At 49.2% G+C, this 24,571-nt stretch overlaps 1 protein-coding gene across 4 annotated transcripts in view; it reads right to left on the reverse strand.

Moving 5' to 3' along the window:
- Positions 1-22,228, reverse strand: part of ASPSCR1 (ASPSCR1 tether for SLC2A4, UBX domain containing) — an 87,513-nt gene extending 65,285 nt beyond the window's left edge. The window contains exons 1-4 of one of the 4 annotated variants that reach the window (XM_084647178.1): positions 22,078-22,228; positions 21,849-21,904; positions 18,387-18,501; positions 1,410-1,510 (exon numbers count right to left, since the gene is read on the reverse strand). In XM_084647178.1, coding sequence (XP_084503304.1) covers positions 1,410-1,510; positions 18,387-18,501; positions 21,849-21,904; positions 22,078-22,179 — 374 coding nt within the window. In that variant the 5' untranslated portion in view covers positions 22,180-22,228. Of the gene's footprint in view, positions 1-1,409; positions 1,511-18,386; positions 18,502-18,861; positions 18,887-21,848; positions 21,905-22,077 lie in introns of those variants that run through there. The other 3 variants (XM_084647179.1, XM_084647180.1, XM_084647181.1) reach the window with 3 other exon arrangements.
- Between the last annotated feature and the right edge of the window lie 2,343 nt (positions 22,229-24,571).

The following is a 24,571-nucleotide window of genomic DNA, read 5'->3' on the forward strand; positions in this document are numbered from 1 at the left end:
TACTTTTTAGAAGCAATGAGACCAAAAGTATTTGGAAAACCTGCATACGAGCTCCTCCAGCACCCAGCTCTGAGGAATGGGGGGAAGGAGAGGAGTTTCCTTCCCACCTGGCCCCCAACTCCTTAGATCACATTCCTGTAGAGATCTTATGCATCAATTATCACATGAAATTAAAAATGTTAATCATACACGGTTGACATGGACTAAGACATTCATCTGCATGCTGTTACTCATCAGATTATTCCAAATGACCTTTTATTTCCTAGAAGTCCTAGTGTCAGAGCTCTGGGAGCCTTTGGAGGGTTTGGCATGATACTGAATCACTTACTTTTTTTAGATGGATATTTGAATGGTTTCAGTAGTCAAACCAGCTTCCAGTTACACAACATTGCAGCATAGCATTTGCACCATGGTGCAAGAGCTTCAAATGCAACAGAAACTCTCCCATCAAGTTAGAAAAAGCCCAGAGCACCAGCCAGAAAGTGGGAACTGAGCAAATGAAAGAATAAAATAAGCAGACAAGGCCAGAAGAGACAGCACATTAGCAAAAGGTAAATCCTGCTAAAAAAACGGGAAGCTGAAATCCTCCATACTACTCCTGGCAGAATTGACAGAATTTGCCTCAGCTTCAAGAGGCTCAGCCTTCCAAAGCCACAAACAAAAATGAAATCAAAGAGCAGAACTGTCTTTGGAGTAGAGTTTATTAGTTTGACATTTTAAAAAAATGCTGCTATTGTTCTTGAGTCAACTAAAGACGGAAGGAGCCGCGGAATGCAGACTGCAGCAAAGCCGAGGCAAACTACAGAAACTTCTTAACCCTTAGAAATATGTATGACGTTCTTTCTAGCTAGAGCAAGACAGCAGGAGCAGGCATGAAACCCTGCTCTTTAAACAAGACCTAGTCAATGGTTTGAAAATGCCACTTTAGCCTGTACTCTAGGCTTCCCCAAAGCGTTCAGAGGAAACCAGCCGTTTGTTCAAGAAAGAACTCCACTTGTCCGAACACATGGAACTGCCAGAGCAGACACACCAGTGGTACATCTAGTCCAGCCCCCACCTCTGGCAGTAGCAAATACTTCAATGTAAGTCCCCATAATGGACACATACAGTAACAGGTCCACAGGGAAGTTTATTCCCAGCCTCAGGGAGTTAGTGGTTGCTTTATATTCTGAAGCAAGAAGTTACATTCTCTCTTTTATCCTGGTCTAACTATGAATCAATGTAATTTAATAAGACATGTGAAGAATGTAAGAGAGTGGAGAGCACAATAAAAATACATATAATTTCTAGAAATCTCCAAGTGTCTTTTGACAATGTCTAAAAGTGGTAGCTATCCATCCTTCTTCAGCTGACTGTTGGAAGTGTCCCTGGAAACAAGCCCTTTCCCTTCTACATGCCTCATTGCTCACCTGGTTTGTGTAAAATGGCTGAGAATTTCCCACAGTGTCTTGCCAGAGTGAAAGGTGTCCTGTAACCGGGAACCACTGTTCAACTGCAATGCAATCTGAACCTAAAGGGGAAAATCCACTGTTAAGGACAGGGAGGAAATTCAATTTCTTCACAATTTTTTTTTAAGGTACTTCATCTCTAGGACCTCCTATCCAAGGCTGAATCAAGCATCTTACAAACATTAAGGAATTACTTCACAAGCCCCAGGAGCTATATGTCAATATCATTTCCAATTTACAGTTAGTGAGAAAAAAGGATAGGCAAGATAACTTGCCCAAAATCATATAGAGAGAGACAATGGCAGAGCTGTGAATAGAACTTTAGAGTCCTGACTTCCAGTCCTGTGTTTTTATTTATGTTCCTGACTGGCAGCCATCAGGGTCATTCTGAACTTCAAAACATTAATTCCAAAGACGTGACTTGAGAATACAGTGATACCATCTCAGAGACTGTTCTTGGTTCCAGATTTTCTCCCGAAATATAAGGCAGTAATGTACAGTTTGTAACTCCCACCCCAAATGTAATACTGGGGGAGGGTTGGGGGGATGCCTAAAACAGCTATCCCTATGAGCAGAAATGAGTTATGAATGATACTGTGATTCTGTGAAGGGGTGGCCACAGTATGGAATTCTCGATGTTTGCAACGCTCCCACAAGACCAGCAGAAAGCACTCTGAAGATGCATGGAGGCTGGGGCACACCTAAGGGTTGCTTTAAAAGCAAATTTTTAGAAACCGTAGTGTGAATAGAAATATTTAACTTTTTTTAAATGCCATGTAAACTTCTTTTATTGGGGATTGTTGGGCTTTAAACCTTCCCCTGCATTGCTGGAAACCTAATACAACCATATTTTAGTTAATATCCACAGAGTGAAACTAACCACTCCGCTTTCAGTCCCCCAGCCAAGAGAGCACAGCTAGTTTTGATTCTTTCCATTTGAATAGTCTCAGATGGGTCGATTCTTTTAATGTGACACTGACATGGCCTGCACAGATACAGTGCATGGTGCTGTCAGATTTTTATTCAGGGGCACACAAGCTAAATTTCCTCACACTCATGCATGGGCAAACACAATAAAACTTGACTGACCATCGTGGTCTAAATCCTCCTCTCCTATAGTGAAAGCCTTAAGAGGAGATCACTTGCAAAGGAACTCCACTAGAAAATCCTTGAGAAGAATTCACCACATCTTCCCATTGAGGAGCACGGTTTGCTTCCTGGAAAAACTGCCCCAAAACCTGGCTGATTCTAGAGCCATTCATGCAAAGGCTCTGTTCCCCTGCAGCAATGGTGGCCCCCAGCAGTCCCCTTAGTTCCTGCGAGTATAGTTCTAGTGGAGCCATGCTGGAAGCAATTCCTTCTAGCCATAGCTTCCCCTAGGTCCCTTGGGCTGCATTAAATCTTATGATTTTTGTTAACTTCTGAAGTCCCTCCTGCCCCCTTAGCCCTTCACTGCGCCGACAATGGACTGCACAGGATCCAGGGAGAAGATAGTACCACAGAGGCACCCAAACCCCAATCACAGAGGGCTGAGATCTATCTCTGGAGGACCCTCAACCGGCAGATTTCAGCGGGACGATTTGGGTAATGACTGAGCCAGGCCACAGAAAAGCTGCAGTGGGGGAGATTTAGGTTGGAGATTAGGAAAACCTTTTTCACTAGGAGGGTGGTGAAGCACAGGAATGGGTTACCCAGGGAGGTGGTGGAATCTCCTTCCTTAGAGGTTTTTAAGGTCCGGCTTGACAAAGCCCTGGCTGGGATGATTTAGTTGGGGATCGGTTCTGCTATGAGCAGGGGGTTGGACTAGATGACCTCCTGAGGTCTCTTCCAACCCTGATATTCTATGCCAAGAGGAAAGATTTCCATCGCCAAAAATAGCGTTCCTATAGTTTGCTTTATGGGAAGACAATTTCTAAGCATAAGTCTGGAACGATAATTATTTATAATAAACAATACTTTGTCTCTAGTGCCTCTTCTCTGAGGTTAGAATCATAGAATATCAGGGTTGGAAGGGACCTCAGGAGGCCATCTAGTCCAACCCCTGCTCAAAGCAGAACCATTCTTCTCTTCTGTAGACTAAACATCCCCAGTTCCCTCAGCCTCTCCTCATAAGTCATGTGTTCCAGTCCCCTAATAATTTTTGTTGCCCTCCGCTGGACTCTCTCCAATTTTTCCACATCCTTGTAGTGTCGGGCCCAAAACTGGACACAGTACTCCAGATGAGGCCTCACCAATGTCAAATAGCGAGGAATGATCACGTCCCTCGATCTGCTAGCAATGCCCCTACATATACATCCCAAAATGCCATTGGCCTTCTTGGCAACAACGGCACACTGTTGACTCATATCCAGTTTCTCGTCCACTGTAACCTCTAGGTCCTTTTCTGCCGAACTGCTGCCGAGCCATTCGGTCCCTAGTCTGTAGCAGTGCATTGGATTCTTCCGTCCTAAGTGCAGGACTCTGCACTTGTCCTTATTGAACCTCGTCAGATTTCTTTTGGCCCAATCCTCTAATTTGTCTAGGGCCCTCTGTATCCTATCCCTCCCCTCCAGCGTATCTACCTCTCTTCCTAGTTTAGTGTCATCTGCAAACTTGCTGAGGGTGGAATCTACACCATCCTCCAGATCATTAATGAAGATACTGAACAAAACTGGCCCGAGGACTGACCCCTGGGCCACTCCACTTGATACCGGCTGCCAACTAGACATGGAGCCATTGACCACTACCCATTCAGCCCGACAATCTAGCCAACTTTCTATCCACCTTATAGTCCATTCATCCAGCCCATACTTCTTTAACTTGCTGGCAAGAATACCGTAGGAGACCGTGTCAAAAGCTTTGCTAAAGTCAAGGAACAACACGTCCACTGCTTCCCCCTCATCCACAGAGCCAGTTATCTCATCATAGAAGGCAATTAGATTAGTCAGGCATGACTTGCCCTTGGTGAATCCATGCTGACTGTTCCTGATCACTTTCCTCTCCTCTAAGTGCTTCAGAATTGATTCCTTGAGGACCTCCTCCATGATTTTTCCAGGGACTGAGGTGAGGCTGACTGGCCTGTAGTTCCCAGGATCCTCCTCCTTCCCTTTTTTAAAGATGGGCACTACATTAGCCTTTTTCCAGTCGTCCGGGACTTCCCCCGATCGCCATGAGTTTTCGAAGATAATGGCCAATGGCTCTACAATCACATCCGCCAACTCCTTTAGCGCTCTCGGATGCCACACATCCAGCACCATGGACTTGTGCTTGTCCAGCTTTTCTACATAGTCCCGAACCACTTCTTTCTCCACAGAGGGCTGGTCACCTCCTCCCCATGCTGTGCTGCCCAGTGCAGTAGTCTGGGAGCTGACCTTGTTCGTGAAGACAGAGGCAAAATAAGCATTGAGTACATTAGCTTTATCCACATCCCCTGTCACTAGGTTGCCTCCCTCATTCAGTAAGGGGCCCACGCTTTCCTTGACTTTCTTCTTGTTGCTAACATACCTGAAGAAACCCTTCTTGTTACTCTTAACATCTCTTGCTAGCTGCAACTCCAGGTGTGAGCTGGCCTTCCTGATTTCATTCCTGCATGCCCGAGCAATATTTTTATACTCTTCCCTGGTCATTTGTCCAGTCTTCCACTTCTTGTAAACTTCTTTTGTGTGTTTAAGATCAGCAAGGATTTCACTGTTAAGCCAAGCTGGTCGCCTGCCATATTTACTATTCTTTCTACACATCAGGATGGTTTGTCCCTGTAACCTCAATAAGGATTCTTTAAGGTTCTCAAAGTGCTTTATAAAGGAGAGGTCAATATCATCATCCTCATTTTACAGATAGACAAACTCAGGCCCAGAGATGTTAAGTGATTTGCCCAAAGCCTCACAGTGAGTAGGTAGCAGAATGAGAATTAGAACCCAAATCTCCAGACTCCCAGTTCTCTGCACTATACCTGCATCAAAGTACAACATGCAGATTAACTCAGAAGAAACACTACCGCGTTCACAGATCTCTCTTCGATTCATGGCTAAACAAACAAACTGCATTTTCAAACCGTTCTGGAAATCAAGAGCCTTCTTTACAGGCAGCAAATGGGCTCAAAATACTGAATACATTCCAATGATCTGTTAATTTGAATTCTACGTAATAGCACACATTTAGGGCATGAATTCCATAGTTTAAGATTATCTCTTGTGAATGTTCTGTCTCCTGCACTCACATGTCTCTCCATATCTGTCAATGGTTTTACCGTTCTTATAGAATGCATCTGTGAAAGGAAGTCACAGGTGCTGAAAACCTCAATCTCTCAGGTAACCAGGGCCAATCCCATAGAGGGCTTTGAGTATCAGGACAAAAGACCTTGAACTGGACTCACAGAAGACAGTGTAGAGTTCCGGGTGACCTGTTTTAGTAAGCAGACGAACTACTGTGTTTAACTAGTTGAAGCTTTTACAGAGCATGGGGCTTCATTGCTAAATAAAATGAGTTGCAATAACCCAGACTGGTAATCACGAACTCCAGGGTCAGGTCTGTGGCGAGAATGAAGCTGCTCCTCTTCTCCCAGGATTTTTCTTTCCCCTGCGCTTGATGGCAGCCAAGCACAGCACCAAAGGAGGAGATGGACCTTGGACTATTGGTTGATCACAGGAGGACTATGAGCCGCCAATGTGATATGGCCGTGAAAAAGCTAATGCGGTGCATTAGGATCGGGATGCATCAGGCGAGGTATTTCCAGTAGAGATAAGGAGGTTTTAGTACTGTTATACAAGGCACTGGTGAGACCTCATTTGGAATACTGCGTGCAGTTATGGTCTCCCATGTTTAAGAAGGATGAATTCAAACTGGAACAGGTACAGAGAAGGACTACTAGGATGATCCGAGGAATGGAAAACCTGTCTTATGAAAGGAGACTCAAGGAGCTTGGCTTGTTTAGCCTAACCAAAAGAAGGTTGAGGGGAGATAAGACTGCTCTCTATAAATATATCAGAGAGATAAATACCGGAGAGGGAGAGGAATTATTTAAGCTCAATACCAGTGTGGACACAAGAACAAATGGATATAAACTGGTCATCGGGAAGTTTAGACTTGAAATTAGACGAAGGTTTCTAACCATCAGAGGGGTGAATTTTTGGAATAGCCTTCCAAGGGAAGCAGTGGGGGCAAAAGACCTATCTGGCTTCAAGATTAAACTCAATAAGTTTATGGAGGAGATGGTATGATGGGATAACATGATTTTGGCAATTAACTGATCTTTAAATATTCATGGTAAATAGGCCCAATGGCTTGTGATGGGATGTTAAATGGGATGGGATCTGAGTTACTACAGAGAATTCATAAATATCTTCATAAATGATCTGGAGGATGGTGTGGATTGCACTCTCAGCAAATTTGCAGATGATACTAATCTGGGAGGAGTGGTAGATACGCTGGAGGGGAGGGATAGGATACAGAAGGACCTAGACCAATTGGAAGATTGGGCCAAAAGGAATCTGATGAGGTTCAATAAGGATAAGTGCAGGGTCCTGCACTTAGGACGGAAGAACCCAATGCACAGCTACAGACTAGGGACCGAATGGCTAGGCAGCAGTTCTGCAGAAAAGGACCTAGGGGTGACAGTGGACGAGAAGCTGGATATGAGTCAACAGTGTGCCCTTGTTGCCAAGAAGGCCAATGGCATTTTGGGATGTATAAGTAGGGGCATACCGAGCAGATCGAGGGACGTGATCGTTCCCCTCTATTCGACATTGGTGAGGCCTCATCTGGAGTACTGTGTCCAGTTTTGGGCCTCACACTACAAGAAGGATGTGGATAAATTGGAGAGAGTCCAGCGAAGGGCAACAAAAATGATTAGGGGACTGGAACACATGACTTATGAGGAAAGGCTGAGGGAGCTGGGATTGTTTAGCCTGCAGAAGAGAAGAATGAGGGGGGATTTGATAGCTGCTTTCAACTACCTGAAAGGGGGTTCCAAAGAGGATGGCTCTAGACTGTTCTCAATGGTAGCAGATGACAGAACGAGGAGTAATGGTCTCAAGTTGCAGTGGGGGAGGTTTAGATTGGATATTAGGAAAAACTTTTTCACTAAGAGGGTGGTGAAACACTGGAATGCGTTACCTAGGGAGGTGGTAGAATCTCCTTCCTTAGAGGTTTTTAAGGTCAGGCTTGACAAAGCCTTGGCTGGGATGATTTAACTGGGAATTGGTCCTGCTTTGAGCAGGGGGTTGGACTAGATGACCTTCTGGGGTCCCTTCCAACCCTGATATTCTATGATTCTATGAATTCGTTCCTGGGTATCTGGCTGGTGAATCTTGCCGGTGAATCTTGCCCATATACTCAGGGTTCAGCTGATTGCCATATTTGGGGTCGGGAAGGAACTTTCCTCCAGGGCAGACTGGAAGAGGCCCTAGAGGTTCTTCACCTTCCTCTGTAGCATGGGGCACGGGTCACTTACTAGAGGATTTCCTGCTCCTTGAAGTCTTTAAACCATGATTTGAGGACTTCAATAGCTCAGACATAGGTGAGAGGTTTATCACAGGAGTGGGTCGGCGCCTGTGTTGTGCAGGAGGTCAGACTAGATGATCATAAGGGTTCCTTCTGACCTTAATATCTATGAATCTATGAATCAAAGCCTCTGCAAAACTAAAGGCAGATCTATCAGGGATTGATTTATTGCGTCTCGTCTAGACACGATAAATCAATCCCCAAACGCGCTCCCCATCAACTCCAGAACACCAGCTTGTGAGAGGTGGAAGCAGAGTCGACGGGGGAGTGGCAGCAGTCGACTCGCTGCCGTCCTCATGGCCAGGTAAGTCGACCTAAGATACGCCGTAGCTGAAGTTGCGTATCTTAGGTTGACCCCGCCCCCGCAGTGTAGACCAGGGCTAAGATCCACTTGAGGCTGAAGAAAAGGTGCTGAGAGGCCCTACACAGATTTCCTCAGTACCAGGGAAGCTGCTGGAACCAGAGTGTCCCAAGAGAATGAAGCCCTTTCGTGCCAAGGGAGTGTCTCGGCACCCTCATGAAGTGCCTACCTACTTAATACCAGGTTTCTTAGACACCCAAGTTCCTGGCACCAATAAAGGACCCGCACTAATATGGTCCTTAGGCCAATTCAGATTTCTAAGTGCTCATTTCTCAAGGCCAGTTAGGCCTTGATACCAGAAGATTTACCCTGTACAGTCATCAGCCCCAGACCAATCTGGCACAGTCTTCTTTGGCACCAGGGACACTGAAGTCAAAGGCAGCCACCTCTGTCCATTCACAGGAACAGAAGACTGATCCAGTATCAGAATGAATAACTGGTCTCATAAGACCTCCTCAGTAAGGATGACCTAGACCCTCCATGACCTTCTGGTGCGGGCACAGACTGAGCATCAGTTTGAGGAATGGGCTTCCCTCAGGCACAACAAACAGCAATTGAGCACATCCACATGTGGGACCATGGAGGTACAACACACATCACTTCAATCCACTCTTATTCACAAAAAGAAAAGGAGGACTTGCGGCACCTTAGAGACTAACAAATTTATTTGAGCATAAGCTTTCGTGAGCTACAGCTCACTTCATCGGATGCATTTAGTGGAAAATACAGTGGGGAGATTTATATACATAGAGAACATGAAACAATGGGTGTTACCATACACACTGTAACGAGGGTGATCACTTAAGGTGAGCTATTACCAGCAGGAGATCGGGGGGCGGGGAAACCTTTTGTAGTGATAATCAAGGTGGACCATTTCCAGCAGTTGACAAGAACGTCTGAGGAACAGTGGGGGGAAGGGCAGGAATAAACATGGGGAAATAGTTTTACTTTGTGTAATGACCCATCCACTCCCAGTCTCTATTCAAGCCTAAGTTAATTGTATCCAGTTTGCAAATTAATTCCAATTCAGCAGTCTCTCGTTGGAGTCTGTTTTTGAAGTTTTTTTTGTTGAAGAATTGCAACTTTTAGGTCCGTAATCGAGTGTCCACACAAGAGATCCACTTCCCAGACACTACAGAGCTAATAAGCGATGGTCACATAAACACCACCCTATACCGGAAACCTACTGACCGCTATTTCTACCTACATGCGTCCAGCTTTCATCCAGACCACACCACACGATCCATTGTCTACAGCCAAGCTCTACGATACAACCGCATTTGCTCCAACCCCTCAGACAGAGACAAACACCTATAGGATCTCTATCAAGCGTTCTTACAACTACAATACCCACCTGTGGAAGTGAAGAAACAGATTGATAGAGCCAGAAGAGTACCCAGAAGTCACCTACTACAGGACAGGCCCAACAAAGAAAATAACAGAACGCCACTAGTCATCACCTTCAGCCCCCACTAAAACTTCTCCAACGCATCATCAAGGATCTACAACCTATCCTGAAGGATGACCCATCACTCTCACAGATCTTGGGAGACAGGCCAGTCCTTGCTTACAGACAGCCCCCCAACCTGAAGCAAATACTCACCAGCAACCACATACCACACAACTGAACCACTAACCCAGGAACTTATCCTTGCAAGAAAGCCCGTTGCCAACTGTGGCCACATATCTATTCAGGGGACACCATCAGAGGGCCTAATCACATCAGCCACACTATCAGAGGCTCATTCACCTGCACATCTACCAATGTGATATATGCCATCATGTGCCAGCAGTGCCCCTCTGCCATGTACATTGGTCAAACTGGACAGTCTCTACGTAAAAGAATAAATGGACACCAATCAGATGTCAAGAATTATAACATTGAAAAGCCAGTTGGAGAACACTTTAATCTCTCTGGTCACTCGATTAGAGACCTAAAAGTTGCAATTCTTCAACAAAAAAAATTCAAAAACAGACTCCAACGAGAGACTGCTGAATTGGAATTAATTTGCAAACTGGATACAATTAACTTAGGCTTGAATAGAGACAGAGTGGATGAGTCATTACACAAAGTAAAACTATTTCCCCATGTTTATCCCCCCCCACTGTTCCTCAGACATTCTTGTCAACTGCTGGAAATCGCCCACCTTGATTATCACTACACTGACACCATCAGAGGGCCTAATCACATCAGCCACACTATCACAGGCTCATTCACCTGCACATCTACCAATGTGATATATGCCATCATGTGCCAGCAATGCCCCTCTGCCATGTACAGCTCACGAAAGCTTATGCTCAAATAAATTTGTTAGTCTCTAAGGTGCCACAAGTACTCCTTTTCTTTTTGCGAATACAGACTAACATGGCTGAAACTCTGAATACTCTGACACCTGTCAGTATTCAAGATGTGGGAGTACCATGGATTTATATAAGCGCAATAAGATATTCTCCATCTTATTCTCTATCCCTTTTTTAAGGATTCCTAAAATCCCGTTTGCTTTTTTGACTTCCGCTGCACACTCCATGGACATCTTCAGAGAACTATCCACGATGACTCCAAGATCTTTCTCCTGACTAGTTGTAGCTAAATTAGCCCCCATCATATTGTCTGTATAGTTGGGGTTATTTTTTCCAACGTGCATTACTTTACATTTATCCACATTAAATTTCATTTGCCATTTTGTTGCCTAATCACTTAGTTTTGTGAGATCTTTTTGAATTTCTTCACAGTCTGCTTTGGTCTTAACTATCTTGAGCAGTTTAATATCTGCTGCAAACTTTGCCACCTAACTGTTTACCCCTTTCTCCAGATCATTTATGAATAAGATTGGTCCTAGGACTGACCCTTGGGGAACACCTCTAGTTACCCCTCTCCATTCTGAAAATTTACCATTTATTCCTACCCTTTGTTCCCTGTCTTTTACTAGTTCTCAATCCATGGAAGGATCTTCCCTTATCCCATGGCAACTTAAGTAGCTTATGATCACTGGTTCAAAGCTTCCCTTTTGTTCTCAATCAGTTCCTCCACATCAGTAAGTAGCAGACTGAGACAGGAGGCGGCGTTGGTTGCCTCTAGTTGTAAACTCCACTTTTTGGGTGGCAAGTGAACTTCTAACATAGGTAGCTTGTTGATGATGCACCTATTTGGCTGCACTGTTACCGAGAATCCCCCATAGGGCAGTATCCCATGATTTCTAGCGAACCATGGTTTTCACCAGCCCCATAAAACCAAAATTACCCAAGGAATCAGAGAATGTGAACAACCTCAAAAGGTCACGCGCACAGAACATCAACAAATGCTTTCTTCCTATATATCTAGGTTTTTATACAAACCTTCCACCACAGTGCCTGAGCAGCTTGAGGGAAACAGAGACAAGAGAGTCAAGCCAAATATCTTAGCATATTTTCCTTTTCAAAGGAGGGTTAAAAAAAGGAGACAATCTACAACAAATTCCTTTGTGGCATGTGTTTGCTATCTACCTCAGGTCCTGCTCTTGTAATACTGCTAAGAGACAGGAACCTTCCTGCACAGAAGAAACAGTGAGCATTATCAGCCACTACATGGTAGCTAAGTAGTTTCATCCCATCACTAACACAGTCTCCTATTTTCTTCTTTGCCAGAGACCAGCTTTAGATTATCCTCAGCTACAGATGTGTGCTGACAGCTGACATCACCATGCTACAAGAATCCTGCCCAGAAATTCAAACTGGCAATTACATCAGTTTTTGGGCAACAGTTCAAAGCCAAAAATGTCACGAAAGTCATAGTCAGTCAATTAAAAACTCTTTTCAAAAATCCCAGGCTGCATATAAAATACTACAGAGAATGGTGCCAAATAGTTGCTAAGTTTACAAATGTGCATAAAAGATGGCTGGCTGTATCTCTAGGTTAGTTCTTTGTAATAGTGCCTTCCTTCCCCATCCACACCACATAGGAATCTGGTGGGCACTGCTCTGCAGATATGTTCTAGAGGGGTCAAGGATCCTTACAAACAAATGCTGATGATAAATCCCAGACCAATTACCATTCTACTTCCCAGACATCCAATTTGTTGAACAAATCAGTGATTTATCAAATCCAGGATCCAGTCTCTAGAATTGACTACCCCAGTGCCAAATGTGTCAGGGGAAACCACATCTCCTCACGTTCACAAACCTCCACATCGGCCCAAGCTACCATACCATGGGGAACACAAAGTGAGAATTCATCCCCAAGCCTGTGGAAATCAGCCCACACCATTAAGCATAAGGTTGGATTGCCTCCATTTCAGCACATAATTACTAATGTCAATTCTGCTCATGAAATTATCCAGAGATTTGAAAACCCAAGTGCCATCGCACCGCGCCTGGGGGAGGTCGCCGTGAACTGAGCCATCCCCGGTACTGACAGCCAGTTGCGACCTGACGTGGTAGTCACCGACGAGGCCCAGAAAAAGATCATCCTTGTCGACATCACGGTCTCCTTCGAGAACAGGACCCTGGCCTTCCGCGAAGCCCGAGCTCGTAAGCTGGAAAAATATGCCCCCCTGACTGACACCCTGAGAGCGAAGGGCTACAAGGTGCACATGGATGCCCTGATCGTCAAAGCCCTGGGCGCTTGGGACCCCTGCAACAAGCATGTGCTGTGGACCTGTGGGATCGGTCAACGCTACGCACGGCTCATGCAGCGCCTCATGGTCTCGGACACCATCCGATGGTCCAGGGACATCTATATCAAACACATCACCGGCCACCGACAGTACCAGGAGGTGTGAACCGGTACGACATCCTACATCAACTATGGGAAAGGACTGAGAGACTTTTTCCATTGGACCATATGAACTGGAACCATAAACTCACTGAACATTAAATCCCATCAAATGAGGGTAGATCCTGGGGCCGGTTTTGTTCAATATCTTCATTAATGATCTGGAGGATGGTGTGGATTGCACACTCAGCAAGATGACACTAAACTGGGAGGAGTGGTAGATATGCTGGAGGGTAGGGATAGGATACAGAGGGACCTAGACAAATTAGAGGATTGGGCCAAAAGAAATCTGACGAGGTTCAACAACGACAAGTGCAGAGTCCTGCACTTAGGACGGAGGAATCCAATGCACCGCTACAGACTAGGGACCGAATGGCTAGGCAGCAGTTCTGCAGAGAAGGACCTAGGGGTGACAGTGGATGAGAAGCTGGATATGAGTCAACAGTGCGCCCTTGTTGCCAAGAAGGACAATGGCATTTTGGGGTGTATAAGTAGGGGCATTGCCAGCAGATCAAGGGACGTGATCGTTCCCCTCTATTCAACACTGGTGAGGCCTCATCTGGAGTACTGTATCCAGTTTTGGGCCCCACACTACAAGAAGGATGTGGAGAAATTGGAGGGAGTTCAGTGAAGGGCAACAAAAATGATTAGGGGTCTGGAACACATGACTTATGAGGAGAGGCTAAGGGAACTGGGATTGTTTAGTCTACGGAAGAGAAGAACAAGGGGGACCTGATAGCTGCTTTTAACTACCTGAAAGGTAGATCCAAAGAGGATGGATCTAGACTATTCTAGATCAAGATCTATTCTAGGACAAGGAGTAATGGTCTCAAGTTGCAGTGGGGGAGATTTAGGTTGGATATTAGGAAAAACTTTTTCACTAGGAGGCTGGAATGCGTTACCTAGGGAGGTGCTGGAATCCCCTTCCTTAGGGGTTTTTAAGGTCAGGCTTGACAACGTCCTGGCTGAGATGATTTAGTTGGGGATTGGTCCTGCTCTGAGCAGGGGGTTGGACTAGATGACCTCCAGAGGTCCCTTCCAACTCTGATATTCTATGAGATCCATCCTAATCATCGTATCCACTCATTATACTCCACACCTGAACATAGCTTTTATATGGACAACATACCCCCATATCTCAATGTCTGTACTTTGACCCGTTTAACTTTTACCCCCAATCGGGGAGATTGCAGATTATGTATTCCTTACGCCACCCGTTCCTAATCCGAATTTCACACCCCTTGATAATCTGTACCTTATTCCCTGATAACCAGAAACTTCTATGCTTAAACTCTGTACCGTTTTCTTTTTACTTCAACATTATCTTAATAAAATTATTAAATCTGACACTGGCAGGGAGTTCTTTTGGCCAACTACGTATTGTACAATGTATTTTCTTATACTGGCTTTATACCATTAAATTCCATACCTTGTTGTTCTTGCATTATGGGATGGGAACTCTGTTTACATTCCACCCTTCAAGATCTTAAAAGCAAGAGTCTTTGGAATAGTAACTGTGCTTTTTTTAATTACTTCTCTGTACAATGCCCGGCCCCAAAAAGGCCTGATCCCTCTAGACCGTACTGTAATATAAATAAATATCTTAAATCTCTTGTAGCTCAGCGTTTCTCAAACTGAGGTCCACGGTCCCCAAGGGTACTCCAGGGGATCCACGGGCCCCACTGATCAACTCCTCCTCCTCCCACTATTTCCTGGAGGTTACTGAAGCCAAACTAGAAGATTTTAGATCCTAAAAGTGCAGCAGCACAGTGGGGTTAAGGCAGGTTCCCTGCTTGCCCTGGCTCCACGCTGCTCCCAGAAGTGGCCGGCACATCCCTGCGACCCCTGGAGGGGCGGGGACAAGTGGGTCTCTGCGAGCTACCCCCACCCCGAGCACCAACTCTGCAGCTCCTTTGGCCGGGAACTGCGACCAATGGGAGCTGTGGGGGCAGTACCTGCAGGCAGGGGCAGCACAGGGAGACCACCTAGGAGACACTGCCAGGGAGATGTGCCGGTCACTTTCAGGAGCCACCCGAAGTAAACACCACCCAGCCGGAGCTTTCTTCTTCCACAAAGTGAAAAGTAAAGTCACTGAAGCAATGCATAACATGGGAGGTTGGGGGGGGGTCATGCAGAGGACAAGTGTGGATACATGATAACATCCCCAAGTCCAACACAGCCTGCTAGAGCAAAGGCTCACAAACTTTTTCACAATATGGACCACAACTCTATACAGACAGGTTTCAGAGTAGGAGCCGTGTTAGTCTGTATTCGCAAAAAGAAAAGGAGCACTTGTGGCACCTTGGAGACTAAAATTTATTTGAGCATAAGCTTTCATCGGATGAAGTGAGCTGTAGCTCACAAAAGCTTATGCTCAAATAAATTTGTTAGTCTCTAAGGTGCCACAATTACTCCTTGTCTATACAGACAATAGCTCATGGATATCTGCCTTTATGTATGAATCATATAACATTACTGGAACTTCAGCAAATGCCTATGAAGAAATATAACATTAGGGATAGTAGTCTTCCATCACAATTTAGCAGATGAAAATAAAAAGAAACCAGCATCATGTGTTCTGTCACAAAGTTTGAGAACCTCTGTTAGACAAAATATCCATAGGGATCACAGTGACAGACAATTTAATATTTGCAGACTCCATTTCAGCAAGATCACACAGTATCCATTTCTAATAATAAAATACAGGGTAATTTTTTTTTAATTTATTTAATACTATTTTTTCTTAATTTACTGCAAATAAGCATTTAGCTGCTACAGCAATAAATACTTTACAAATCTGTAATACAAACATCATAAGGAGAATAAAAGTGGCCAAGGGAGTTATTCCAGCATTTTATAAAATTAGGGCTGTCAATTAATCGCAGTTAACTCAAGCAATTAACTCAAAAAAATTAACAGTGATTAAAAAAATCACAATTAATCGCAGTTTTAATCACACTGTTAAATACCAATTGAAATTTATTAGTTTGTATATTTTTCTACATTTTCAAATATATTGATTTCTATTTCAACACAGAATACGAAGTGTATAGGGCTCACATTATATATTATAAATATTTGCACTGTAAAAATAAAAATAGTATTTTTCAATTCACTTAATACAAGTACTGTAGTGCAATCTCTATCATGAAAGTTGAACTTACAAATGTAGAATTATGAACACACAAAAAACTGCATTCAAAAATAAAAGAATGTCAAACTTTAGAGCCTACAAGTCCACGCAGTCCTACTTCTCGTTCAGCCAATCGCTCAGACAAACAAGTTTGTTTACATGTGCGGGAGATAATGCTGCCCACTTCTTGTTTACAATGTCACCTGAAAGTGAGAACATGCGTTTGCATGGCACTGTTTTAGCTGGTGTTGCAAGATATTTACGCGCCAGACATGCTAATGAGTCATATATCCCTTCATGCTTCAACCACCATTCCAGAGGACATGCATTCATGCTGATGATGGGTTCTGCTCAATAACCATCCAAAGCAGTGCAGACCAACGCATGTTCATTTTCATCATCTGAGTCAGATACCACCAGCAGAAGGTTGATTTTCTTTTTTGGTGGTTTGGGTTCTGTAGTTTCTGCATCGGAGTTTCTCTCTTTTAAGACTTCTGAAAGCATGCTTCACGCCTCACCCCAATAGATTTTGGAAGACACTTCAGATATTTAAACCTTGGATCGAGTGCTATAGCAATCTTTAGAATCTCACATTAATACCTTCTTTGCATTTTGTCAAACCTGCAGTGAAAGTGTTCTTAAATCAAACAACATGGTGGGTCATCATCCAAGACTGCTATAACATGAAATATACGGCAGAATGTAGGTAAAATACAGAGCAGGAGACATACAATTCTCCCCCAAGGAGTTCAGTCACAAATTTAATTAACATATTGTTTTTTTTAAACGAGCGTCATCATCACTATGGAAGCATGTCCTCTGGCACGGTGGCCAAAGCATGAAGTGGCATATGAATGTTTAGCATATCTGGCACATAAATATCTTGCAACGCCAGCTACAAAATTGCCACGCGAATGCATGTTCTCACTTTCGGATGACATTGTAAACAAGAAGCGGGCAGCACTGTCTCCTGCACATGTAAACAAACTTGTTGTATAAGCAACTGACTGAACAAGAAGTAGGACTGAGTGGACTTATAGACTCTAAAGTTTGACATTTATTTTTAAAAAATAAATATAGAGTGAGCACTGTACACTGTATTGTGCTGAAAGTGAAATCAATGTATTTTAAAAAGTGGAAAACATCCAAAAATATTTAAGTATTCTATTACTGTTTAACAGCACAATTAATTTTTATAATTGTAAGATTAATCGTGATTAATTTTCGTAATCATTTGACAGCCCTACAATATATAAATGGGCTATCTGACCCACTGCTGAACACAGCCACCTTTGAGATAAAACTTGGAAGTTGTCTGAGTGCACAGTAAAACAACAGTAAAAAAAACACAGAATAAGAAGTGAAAAAGAATCCTGTAAGAATTTGAGATTGCAGGTGGAATTTAGGGTTGCAGAATATAATTCCTGAAACAAAAATTAGGTCAGGAAAATGGCCTCAATTTCTGGACAAAATGATGTGGAATCTTTAATGACTACAGATGATCAGGACCTTAGTTTTATATCTCACCTAAAAAAATTTCCCCCTCCAATAGCATGTCCTAGCATAAGGCTGGGACACTGATTTAACACTGATTGTAAATGGGGAGTGTCAACTACTGAATCACCAACACTACCTTCTGCGGCACCTGAGCATTCTTTGGGTGGTTTCCAATCCAAGTACTGGCCAAGGCTGACCATCCTCATTAGTTGTATGTAGTGTTGTTGTACCTGTGTTGGTCCCAGGATATTAGAGACACAAAGTGGGTGAAGTAATATCTTTTATGGGACCAAATTCTGTTGGTGAGAGAGACAAGCTTTTGAGCTTACACAGGGCAATGGGGTTCAAAAAAGAACTAGATAAATTCATGGAGGATATGTCCATGAATGAACATTAGCTAGGATGGGCAGGGATGCAAAACCATGCTCAGAAGTGTCCCTAGCCTCAGTTTGCCAGGAGCTGGGAATGGGCGACAGGGGATGGATCACTTGATGATTATCTGTTCTATTCATTCCCTTTGAAGCACCTGGCACTGGCCACTGTCAGAAGACAGGATACTGGGCTGGATGAACCTTTGGCCTGACCCAGTATGACCGTTCGTATGTTCAATAAAATATTACCTCACTCTTCTGGTCTCTCATTCTTATTTGATCCGACAAGATCAAACCCAGTATGGCTGCAAACTAAATAAACTTAGTTCATGTTGTGAAATTGACATACTCTGTTTTCAGTTCCCGCTCTGTTACGAGTGATTGGCACCACCTCCAGCTTGGCATTGTTGGGCAATTTGGCAAATCTCCACTGCAGAGAAAGATCTAGCACAGACCTCTGAAATCTGCAAAAGAAACAAGCCCAAGAAGGAGATCAGGTAAAACCACATACTTCCCCTCAGATCATTACAGAGATTTCTAGCAATACACTGCCTGAAGCAGGAAAAAAACTCTGCACTTCTCCATAGATTGATGAAGCGTCATGGGTTGGAGTCTATGGTGCAAAGCTGTAATTTTAGTAAGCAAACCCACAAAAAATAATTCATCATACTGAAAATGTGCAGATTGGTGGTGGAGGTCATAGACTTTGCAAGGACTCACGGTTCTCATCTCTTCTCCCAAGACTATAAGGAAGAGGTAGAATACAAGTGAACAGGCTAGGCAACACATGGGGTAGAAAGTAATAGGAATGGTGGAATTGTCACCTTTATGGAGATCTGGAGGTGGAGGCCTGGTTCAGAATACAGTAACTCCTCACTTAACGTTGTAGTTATGTTCCTGAAAAATGTGACTAAGTGAAACAATGTTAAGCAAATCCAATTTCCCCATAAGAATGAATGTAAATGGGGGGGTTAGGTTCCAGGGAAATTTTTTTTTTGCCATACAGTACATTACTATAGTTGGGAGGTGCCCCTGCCTTACCCCACACAGGCACAGCCCACTGGCACTGGAGACAATGAGGCAGCCAAGGAGGCTGAAGGTGCTGTAGGCTAGGAGAAGCAAGTTGCGCAGCAGCTTCCCCTACTCTGCAAGCACCAGGGGCGGGGGGCCTCAACCATCGGCCCGCCCACTCCACCCCTTCCCCCAAGCCCCTACCCTTAACCCACCTTTTCTTCCCCCGCTCCTCCCCCTTTACTCCACTTGCAGTGTCCTCGCTCCTCCCCCTTCCCTCCCCTGCCTCATGCCCGCGGCAATCAGCTGGCTTGCAGTGTTCAGGAGGCAGGAGCAAGGACACAGCACACAGGCTCCCCCTCCCTCCCCTACCTCCTGAACACCGCAAGCCAGCTGAATGCCCCGGGCAGGAGGCAGAAAAGGGAAGGGGGAGACACGCCTCGTCCTCGCTCCTCCCCCCTCCCTCCTGACCACGGCAAGAACAGAATATAAGAATGGCCATACTGGGTCAGACCAAAGGTCCATCCAGCCCAGTATCCTGTCTCCCGACAGTGGCCAATGCCAGGTGCCCCAAAGGGAGTGAACCTAACAGGTAATGATCTAGTGATCTCTCTCCTGCCATCCATCTCCACCCTCTGACAAACAGAGGCTAGGGACACAACGCCTTACCCATCCTGGCTAATAGCCATTAATGGACTTAACCTTCATGAATGTATCCAGTTCTCTTTTAAACCCTGTTATAATCCTAGCCTTCACAACCTCCTCAGGCAAGGAGTTCCACATGTTGACTGTGCGCTGAGTGAAGAACTTACTTTTATTTGTTTTAAACCTGTTGCCAGTTAATTTCATTTGGTGGCCCCTAGTTCTTATATTATGAGAACAATAACTTTTTCTTATTCACTTTCTCCACACCACTCATGATTCTATACACCTCTATCATATTCCCCCTTAGTCTCCTCTTTTCCAAGCTGAAAAGTCCTAGCCTCTAATCTCTCCTCATATGGGACCCATTCCAAGCCCCTAATCATTTTAGTTGCCCTTTTCTGAACCTTTTCTAATGCCAGAATAAGCTATCTTCCAGTCATTGGGTACAGTAGCTAATTTAAAGGACAGTTTACAAACCATAGAAAATAGTTCCACAATTTCACATTCGCGTTCTTTCAGAACCCGTGGGTGAGTGTCATCTGGTCCCGGTGACTTGTTACTGTTCAGTTTCTCAATTAATTCCAAAACCTCCTCTAGTGACAGTTCAATCTGTGACAATTCCTCAGATTTGTCACCTACAAAAGATGGTTCAGGTCTGGGAATCTCCCTCACATCCTCAGCCGTGAAGACTCAAGCAATCAGCTGGCTTGCGAGGTTTGGGGAGGCAGGGGGAGCCTGCACACAGAGTCCTTGCTCCTCTCCCCTCCCTCCTGAAGCTGCAAGCCAGCTGACTGTGGTGGGCAGGAGGGGGAAGGCACTGATCGGTACAGTCTGCTGGCGAGCAGGAGGCACTTTGATGGGGGGGGGCGCATAGGGGAGCTGATAGGGGGCTGCCAGCTGTGGACAAAGCAAGCAGCCAAACGACATTATAGCAAAGCACTGCACAACTTCACATGGAGCTTGTTCTGTAATTGAGCAGGGATGTAAGAGCGAATCAATGTTAAGCGAGAGGACGTTAAGTGGGGAGTTACTGTATAAACATCCATTTTGAGGTTTTTGCACAAAGCAGTACGTCAGGCCTATAAGCATCTTTACAGCCGGGCAGAGCCTGAAACGCGCTGTGTATACGCTCCCGCAACACCAACCGGGAGAAACTAACAACCCCTAAAAGCAGCCAAGGCAAGTCTGCCTGCTGATCCAGCGCCTCCTCCCTCCAGGCTCAAAGCTCAGCCACGGCCAGGCCGGCGCCTTCTGCCGCGGGACTCGGCCGGAGCCCCAGAGAGACCGGCTCCGGGCTGCCCTGTGGAGCCGCCGCCGCCCGCCCGCCGCGCAGGAACGGCCTGGGCAGCTCGCCGGGCAGCTCGCCGCTGAGCTCGCTCGTCCTGCGCGGCGCACGGAGCGGGCGGAGCGGCGCCCAGGGCGAGCACGTCCACCGCAGGGCGCCCAGGGCGAGCCCGGCCCCGGCCCGCTGCGCGCCCCGAGGCCGGCCAGGCCGAGCCCGCTGCGCGCCCCGAGGCCGGCCAGGCCGAGCCCGCTGCGCGCCCCGAGGCCGGCCAGGCCGAGCCCGCTGCGCGCCCCGAGGCCGGCCAGGCCGAGCCCGCTGCGCGCCCCGAGGCCGGCCAGGCCGAGCCCGCTGCGCGCCCCGAGGCCGGCCAGGCCGAGCCCGCTGCGCGCCCCGAGGCCGGCCAGGCCGAGCCCGCTGCGCGCCCCGAGGCCGGCCAGGCCGAGCCCGCTGCGCGCCCCGAGGCCGGCCAGGCCGAGCCCGCTGCGCGCCCCGAGGCCGGCCAGGCCGAGCCCGCTGCGCGCCCCGAGGCCGGCCAGGCCGAGCCCGCTGCGCGCCCCGAGGCCGGCCAGGCCGAGCCCGCTGCGCGCCCCGAGGCCGGCCAGGCCGAGCCCGCTGCGCGCCCCGAGGCCGGCCAGGCCGAGCCCGCTGCGCGCCCCGAGGCCGGCCAGGCCGAGCCCGCTGCGCGCCCCGAGGCCGGCCAGGCCGAGCCCGCTGCGCGCCCCGAGCCCGGCCAGGCCGAGCCCGCTGCGCGCCCCGAGCCCGGCCAGGCCGAGCCCGCTGCGCGCCCCGAGCCCGGCCAGGCCGAGCCCGCTGCGCGCCCCGAGCCCGGCCAGGCACGGAGAGGGCGCGTCCACCCCGGCCGAGACTCACTTCAGACCGAACTCGCCGGCATCGAAGTTCTGCCTCCCGCAAGCTTCCTCCAGAACCTGCGGGGACAGAAGGGCCGTTAGCGGGCGGGGCCCCGACAGCCGCCGCGCAGCCGGGCGCCGCAAGGGGCGGCCCGGGGCTGCTCGCAGCGGGCCTCGCTCCGCGGGTATCATCCCCCGCCCGCCCGCCCGCCGCCGCCGCCCGGGGCCGCCCCCCGCCGGGCAGGACCAACCTGGAGCAGCGTGGTGCCGGGCCCCACCCGCACCGCGACCCGCCGCCCGTTCGGCGCCAGCACCGAGACCGCGAAGCCCCGCCCGCCGGCGGCCGCCGCCATCTTCCCTCGCCCAGGCCCGGCGCCCCCCGCCGCCAGAGCGAGCCGCGGTGGGCGGGGCCCAGGCACGGACCGCCCTGCGCTCGGCGCCCCGCGCGCCTAGCCGCCGACGCCTGGCCCCGCCCTCGCCGCCGCGCCTGCGCGGTCGCCAACATTCACCGCGCAGTACGCATGCGCGTAGCCCCACCCCCTCAGCGCCTCGTCCCCGCAAGGCTTCGTGCGTCCCGCTGCTCCCTCCCCTCCCCCACCCCACACACCGCCCCTCCTCCTGCACCCCCTAGCCCCTCCCCTCACACAGCCCCCCTCCTCCTGCACCCCTGCCCCTCCCCTCACATAGACCCCCTCCTCCGGCACCCCCCCAGCCCCTCCCCTCACACAGCCCCCCTCCTCCTGCACCCCTGCCCCTCCCCTCACATAGACCCCCTCCTCCTGCACCCCCAGCCCCTCCTCTCACACAGCTCCCCTCTTCCTGTACCCCCAGCCCCCCATTCCCCAACAGCCCCCTCCTCCTGCACCCCTGCCCCTCCCCTCACATAGACCCCCTCCTCCGGCACCCCCCCAGCCCCTCCCCTCACACAGCCCCCCTCCTCCTGCACCCCTGCCCCTCCCCTCACATAGACCCCCTCCTCCGGCACCCCCCCAGCCCCTCCCCTCACACAGCCCCCCTCCTCCGGCACCCCTAGCCCCTCCTATTCCCCAACAACCCCCCTCCTCCTGCACCCCCAGATCCTCCCCTCACACAGCCCCCCTCCTCCTACACCCCTGCCCCTCCCCTCACATAGACCCCCTCCTCCTGCACCCCCAGCCCCTCCCCTCACACAGCCCCCCTCCTCCGGCACCCCCCCAGCCCCTACTATTCTCCCACACAACTCCCCTCCTCCTGCACCCCCAGATCCTCCCCTCACACAGCTCCCCTCTTCCTGCACCCCCAGCCCCCCATTCCCCAACAGCCCCCTCCTCCTGCACCCCCAGCCCCTCCCCTCACATAGACCCCCTCCTCCTGCACCCCCAGCCCCTCCTATTCCCCAACAGCCCCCCTCCTCCTGCACCCCCAGATCCTCCCCTCACACAGCTCCCCTCTTCCTGCACCCCCAGCCCCTCCCCTCACACAGCCCCCCACCTCCGGCACCCCTAGCCCCTCCTATTCCCCAACAGCCCCCTCCTCCTGCACCCCCAGCCCCTCCCCTCACATAGACCCCCTCCTCTGGCACCCCTAGCCCCTCCTATTCCCCAACAGCCCCCCTCCTCCTGCACCCCCAGATCCTCCCCTCACACAGCTCCCCTCTTCCTGCACCCCCAGCCCCCCATTCCCCAACAGCCCCCTCCTCCTGCACCCCCAGCCCCTCCCCTCACATAGACCCCCTCCTCTGGCACCCCTAGCCCCTCCTATTCCCCAACAGCCCCCCTCCTCCTGCACCCCCTGCCCCTCCCCTCACATAGACCCCCTCCTCCTGCACCCCCAGCCCCTCCCCTCACACAGCCCCCCACCTCCGGCACCCCTAGCCCCTCCTATTCCCCAACAGCCCCCCTCCTCCTGCACCCCCAGATCCTCCCCTCACACAGCTCCCCTCTTCCTGTACCCCCAGCCCCCCATTCCCCAACAGCCCCCTCCTCCTGCACCCCTGCCCCTCCCCTCACATAGACCCCCTCCTCCTGCACCCCCAGCCCCTCCCCTCACACAGCCCCCCACCTCCGGCACCCCTAGCCCCTCCTATTCCCCAACAGCCCCCCTCCTCCTGCACCCCCAGATCCTCCCCTCACATAGACCCCCTCCTCCTGCACCCCCAGCCCCTCCTCTCACACAGCTCCCCTCTTCCTGTACCCCCAGCCCCCATTCCCCAACAGCCCCCCTCCTCCTGCACCCCTGCCCCTCCCCTCACATAGACCCCCTCCTCCTGCACCCCCAGCCCCTCCTCTCACACAGCTCCCCTCTTCCTGTACCCCCAGCCCCCATTCCCCAACAGCCCCCCTCCTCCTGCACCCCTGCCCCTCCCCTCACATAGCCACCCTCCTCCTGCACCCCCAGCCCCTCGTCTCACACAGCTCCCCTCTTCCTGGACCCCCAGCCCCCATTCCCCAACAGCCCCCCTCCTCCTGCACCCCTGCCCCTCCCTTCACATAGACCCCCTCCTCCTGCACCCCCAGCCCCCCCATTTCCCAACAGCCCCCCTCCTCCTGCACCCCCAGCCCCTCCCCTCACACAGCTCCCCTCTTCCTGTACCCCCAGCCCCCCATTCCCCAACAGCCCCCTCCTCCTGCACCCCTGCCCCTCCCCTCACATAGACCCCCTCCTCCTGCACCCCCAGCCCCTCCTCTCACACAGCTCCCCTCTTCCTGTACCCCCAGCCCCTCCCATTCCCCAACAGCCCCCCTCCTCCTGCACCCCCCAGCCCCT

This window comes from Lepidochelys olivacea, assembly GCF_965140295.1.
Source record: "Lepidochelys olivacea isolate rLepOli2 genome assembly, chromosome: 14".
Taxonomy (NCBI): Eukaryota; Metazoa; Chordata; order Testudines; family Cheloniidae; genus Lepidochelys; species Lepidochelys olivacea.